The sequence below is a fragment of the Neodiprion lecontei genome, chromosome 2 (assembly GCF_021901455.1).
Source record: "Neodiprion lecontei isolate iyNeoLeco1 chromosome 2, iyNeoLeco1.1, whole genome shotgun sequence".
Taxonomy (NCBI): domain Eukaryota; kingdom Metazoa; phylum Arthropoda; class Insecta; order Hymenoptera; family Diprionidae; genus Neodiprion; species Neodiprion lecontei.
The window spans coordinates 19,029,994-19,035,814 of NC_060261.1; the positions used below are offsets into that span (position 1 = coordinate 19,029,994).

At 41.2% G+C, this 5,821-nt stretch overlaps 1 protein-coding gene across 1 annotated transcript; it reads left to right on the top strand.

Annotated features, from left to right (window-relative positions):
* The first annotated feature begins 3,154 nt into the window (after positions 1 to 3,154).
* On the top strand, positions 3,155 to 5,440 carry LOC124292958. Its single transcript, XM_046731848.1, has one exon. The coding sequence runs from the start codon at positions 3,155 to 3,157 to the stop codon at positions 5,438 to 5,440; it is 2,286 nt and encodes a 761-aa protein (XP_046587804.1).
* The last annotated feature ends 381 nt before the right edge of the window (positions 5,441 to 5,821 follow it).

A 5,821-nucleotide genomic window follows, 5' to 3' on the forward strand; every position in this document is an offset into this window, starting at 1 on the left:
GCTTCCCGTAATTCTTCCAGAACCGACATAATTTCATTGTTGTGACCTGTATTCCCAGCCGCTTGAGATGCCATAAGCAAACGAAGACGTTCCTCCAGCTCGTTAGCTTCGTCCCAGAAAATATAATCTGTTTCAACACCTTGTCGAGTAACCCAAGTCTGAGGTAGCAGAACACCTTTGCCCGTACGCTTCGACATCTGTGACGATGGTGATACGCGTATGCCTGACGTAGAAATATTGAGCAGCTCAGCAATTGAATGTTTGAATTTGGCGCTCTGAGCGTTTCGGATAGGCTCGGTAGCGTTATGGTACGTTCTGTGAGCATTTGTTGCGAGAAGGATATTTCTGTAATTCTCCTTGTCGTTGCGGGTAACGTGAGCGCTGTTGGGCATCTTTTTAAACAGCAGCTCCAGCAGTCCCTGAGTTTTCGGATAGAGCGTACCGCCTATGCGAACGGAATCGCGCTCGGAGCTTATCGGTGAGTCACAAACCATCAGCCCGGCAGTAGAAAGTCTCCGTGACCCGTACACGGTATCCAACTCGTGCTGTCTTTGTTTATCGTTGAACATCTCAAGATATTCATTTTCTGATCCCACCGACGTTTCCGTGACAGTTTGATACTCTTTCTCTGCAGTTGCAAAAGAATCTTCTGCTTCCATTTCGTTCTTCGGCTCATCCTTCGTTTCAGTTTTGAGTTCTTCCTTCACCTTGTCATGCGAATATTACGCAACGAATATATATATATTTATACGTTTATTCATACAGAGAATTGAGTTATAATTGATAACAACAAATGGTGAGTGCGGGCGTTAACGTTATATTAAATTTATGTATAAACAAAATTGGGCGTACGTTACACCGGGAAGCAGTATTGAGACTGCTCACACGGCCTCTCGCCGGGCTCGGCGACAGTGCATATAAAGTGCATAATCGCATAATTTGAGCACTGCTGCCGATAAGGAAGCCAAGCGCGCAAGGCGGGCTACGCTGCACGATGAATTTTGTACTCATTTAAATGATCCCCGGCATGTTCCTACGAGAGGATATAAAACTGTAACATTTTATGACAAATGTTCCAGCTCTATCACATCCCCCGACGAAGACAAAGGCGTGTCTCTGCGGCTTCTGATTTCTCGTAGGATTCTTTCGTTACGTTTAGCCTGTTTCTCAATCTTGCATTTTAATTTCCTTCGTTCTACTACTTCCAAAGCAGAGGGATTCCTTTGGCAACAATATCCGTTGACCGCCGAAATATAGGTTGGTATATTAAATTTCCACAGCAAGAGTAGAATAGACATGACGGATATCGTTCCAGAAATGGCAGCTATTGATGGGATCCCTATACCTTTGAAGTTAGCCCATGTATTGTTGACCCGAAGGGTCGCTTCGTTATTCGCGAGGACACTCTCAAGGTCTAAAATGGCTTGTCCTTGATCCCTGAGGGTATCCAAGTTAATCACGTGATGCAATACAATTTCCCGGCCTGTTACAAATTTGTTTAGCGGGGAAATGGTATCTGCATGTATTTCTGTTAATTGAGAAGTCATATGTTCTGCGATTAATTTGACTCGCGTTTTCAAAGTTTGAAGTTCGCAGCTCTGATTCGTGGTTATCAGGGATGGCTTGGTGATTCGAATGATAAAAGTCTGCATTGAAGCGCATGTTATGGTTACCTCAATTGGCTTCGAAGGTAAGATTATTTGCGATCCCTGCGTTCTTATGTAAGCAATATCTGTGACGAGAAAACGACTCAGGGTGCATCCTCGTGGTATGGGATCAGTTATTTTCTCACAAAGTTCAATAGTATCGTTGCGATGTCCCACATCACGGTAATCACCAATGAAATAATCGGTTATCTGTTTCAGTTGAGAAAATGTGACTTCTCTTATAAAATTCTTACGTACTAATTTCAAAGCATATGTTGGGTTAAGCGTTATATAAGTGTGATTTATTCTTACGGGTACCGGGGTATTCTGAATTATTACCCAAGATTCCTTTTCTAAGTAAGGCATTGTGAGTATATAGATAAGTTTGCCTTTATCTGTGGTTATAGTTGAATCACTTATTTTAATAAACTTCTCGTAATTTTCCTCCTTAATAGGTATTAGTGTCTTTTTGTCATTGGCGTCGAAAGCTTGAAGAGCTGTCATAAGCTCCCTTAGAGTAAAAAGGGTGTTATCGATGATACCATGCCTTCCTAATTGCACGGCAGTCATTACCAGATCGATTAGTCGTTGCAGTTCCTTAATTTCAAATAAACTTTGAGTTATAGCTTCCATGTATTCCTGATAAGCAAGCGTTTCGTTACCTTTTATTTTTAATGATTCTAATTGTCCCCATACAGTTTCCAAAGAGTGTTTAAGTTTGAGCTGATTTGTATTCAAGATATTAATTTGGACTTGATTGATGTGCAAGGACTTTGTTACAACAAGATTTAGAGTGTCCGTTACATTTTTTAGTGAGGCTAGATTCCCATTAATTATTTCTAAATCATCCGCGTCAGCAGTTCCATAGATTGATTTTTGGATTCTTCCTAGAAAGTTAAGCATTCCTCTTTTCGGTCTGATGTTTGGCGTGAGATAAGATTTCCTTAGGGGATACATTTCATTTGCCAGGCCCGTCAGAAGGACATGTATTCCAAATACCGCCTCAGCTTCGCGCGAGGCTTCGTAAGTAACATCGCTCGACGCGAGCGCTTTCGGAGTACTTGTTTTGGTTCCGTGGGATTGAGATTCCCTTAATTTAGAGGGGCGGCGCGTCATTTGAAGAATAGGCGCACCCAAGTCTGAAATTGTAGTGTTTACGACGTTACTCGATGTACAAATACTAAGTAAGAATGTATGTAGTCACGGTACAGCGCGAGGCAGTTGGTCAGCGAGCGCTGAGCGTGACACACGCAATCATCTTATTTACTTGTTTCCTAATAAAATTATTCTATAGTGTTAAGCCTGATCCCGAGTGTTATTTATTTGAGAGCCCCATTACAAAACATTACAACTGGCGACGAGGTTCATTCGAACTATAGTGCAGGGTTGGCTTAATAGTGCAAATTTAGTGGCCATTTTTGCGTTACACGCTGTATTCGATAGCCACGTAAGCGTAAAAGCACTACACAAAGGAAACCGGGAAAATTGTGAAGTGGACGACAAAATTAATGTCGGGCACTAGTGGAATTGATATTGATTACTCTAAAACGTCGTGGATTCAAGAGTTAAATAAACCTAAACTAATTGCAATTTTAACGCAATTGGGATTAAAATTCGACGAAGCGGCAAATATCGACGTACTACGAAAAATTTTACGGTGCCAGATACGAAAGGTGAACGAAGAGAAAGAAAGTAAACAAGTCGACAAGACCGAACCGCAGGGCAGCGTACAAGAAGATAATAAGGAAACAATACAATTCCACACAATGGCAGAAACCAACTCTAATATTTCACGCCTAGAATTTCACCTGGGCAAGGACGATTGGGAGATGTACACAGAAAGGCTCGAATTATATTTCGTAGCTAACGACGTCAGGGCAGAAAAACAAGCGGCAGTGTTGCTAACGAACATTAGTCCCGATACCTATAAACTTGTTCGTGATCTATGCGCGCCCGAAAAACCCAGCACCAAAACATTTGAAGAATTAGTGAAAGTAATAAATAATCATTTTAACCCGAAGCCGTCAGAGACTATGGAAAGATGTACTTTTTATCAAGCGAGACAATCGCAAACAGAGTCAGTGTCGGAGTTTGCGGCAAGATTAAAAAGTTTATCGATTAATTGTAACTTCGGTGACGCGAAAATAGCATTACGCAATCAGTTAGTGTGCGGACTGAAAGATCACACTACAAAAACGTTATTATTTCGCGAGGATAAATTAACATACGACTCAGCCTACAAACTGGCAACAGCGCTGGAAACAGCCGAGAAGTATGCGTCATCGACAGACCAAGCAGCTGGAGAACCATCAAAGACAATAGTAAACAAAATAAGCTCGGCTCCAAAGCCAGAGTACAAGAGACAACTTCACACAAGAGGAAGAGGTGCAGATCGAGGTAGAAGGGGCGGCAACCAGCGTTACCTGAACAGAGCTCCGATGAATAGGGGTAACCGCTCGACGAGTGAAAACGCGAGCGCAAATACTAGGCGCTCGTCAGCATGTTTCTGCTGCGGAAGAAACAACCACTGGGCTCGTGATTGTTATCACCGGTTCAGCACGTGCAACTCGTGTAAAAGGAAAGGGCACCTGGAGACGGTGTGTACAGCACAAAAGGCGGTACAACACCTTGAGCAGGAGTCTGAGGATCAACAAGGGGACAAGAACGATTTCTTCATGATGGATGATGGCCGCGAGAGAAAATCATCGAGGATGACCAGCAGCAACGCAAATTGCAGTAGCGATAATATAACAGCCGAACCAATGTATCTAGATGTATTAATTAATAATAGGATTCTAAAAATGGAAATGGACACAGGTTCGTATGCAACGATCATATCTAAGAGAGATAAAGACAGATATTTTCCAAATTGCGAGGTAAAGTTGATTAGTAGTCCATTAAACGCATACGGTAAGGTACCTTTAGAGCATGTGGGAACACTGGATAATTTGCAGGTAAAGATAGGCAATGAGAAAGCCTCACTGGGAATGAGAGTAATGAAAGGAGATGGTCCAATGTTAATTGGCAGGCAATGGCTAAAAGTTTTTGGATTATGGCCTCTAAAACTGAATAAGAGAGCAGATATGTGTAACAAAATTTATGGAGTAAATGAAACGATGGGGTTCCCAACGAAGTTTCCAAAATTGTTTGGTAAAGGTCCAGGTTTATATAATAAAGGAATGTTAAAATTAACGTTAAAAGAAAATACTCAGCCAGTCGCATTGAAAGCTAGACACTTGCCATTTGCATTAGTGAGTAAAGTCGAAAACGAGATTGATAGACTGGTAACATTAGGCCATCTAGAGAAGGTGGACGTCAGCGAGTGGGCTACACCCATTGTACCGGTAATAAAGACAGACGGCACAGTAAGAATTTGCGGAAATTTTAAGTTGACGTTAAACCCAAATTTAGTTGAAGATAGACACCCAATTCCATTAATCGATGAGATTTTTTTAGCGCTAAGAAGCGGTAAAACTTTCTCGCAGATTGATCTCCAGCATGCTTACATGCAGATCCCGGTAGAGGAGAGCAGTCGAGATTACTTGACAATAATAACGCACAAAGGCCTCTACAGGTATACTAAAATGCCGGAAGGTATTGCGTCGGGCCCGGGTGATTTTCAAAGGAAGATTGAGCAATGCTTAGCGGGAATTGACGGAGTAATTCCGTACATTGATAACATATTTTGTACTGGCAAAGACGATAAAGAGCATTTAGAAGCGCTGAACGCTGTATTTAAAAGACTCGAAGACTATGGTTTCAAAGTAAATACACCGGCACACAAAAAAAATTGAGTAGAATGTGCATTTGACCGGACCTACCTACGGGTACGTATTTTGGTCCGCTGAATCCGAATTCGAGGTCAGTTTGACCCCTACACCCCCAAAATTTCGAGAAAACTTCGAAAAACCGTAAAAATGATGAAAATCGGCAGTTTTAATGATAAAAAAAATTTTTTGGAACTAAACTAAGCGTGATTTTCATGTATTTCGATCTGCTGAATATGAATCGAAACTTTATTGAGACCAAGAGCCATTTCAAATGTAAAAAAATCACACAAACCCTCCAAAATTCCGAAAAAATATAGTTTTCATGATAAAAAAACTTTTTCTGGTCCAATTCAGATAAAATTTTATATCTTTTCATGTCTTCAATTCGCATCTTAATTTTTTTAG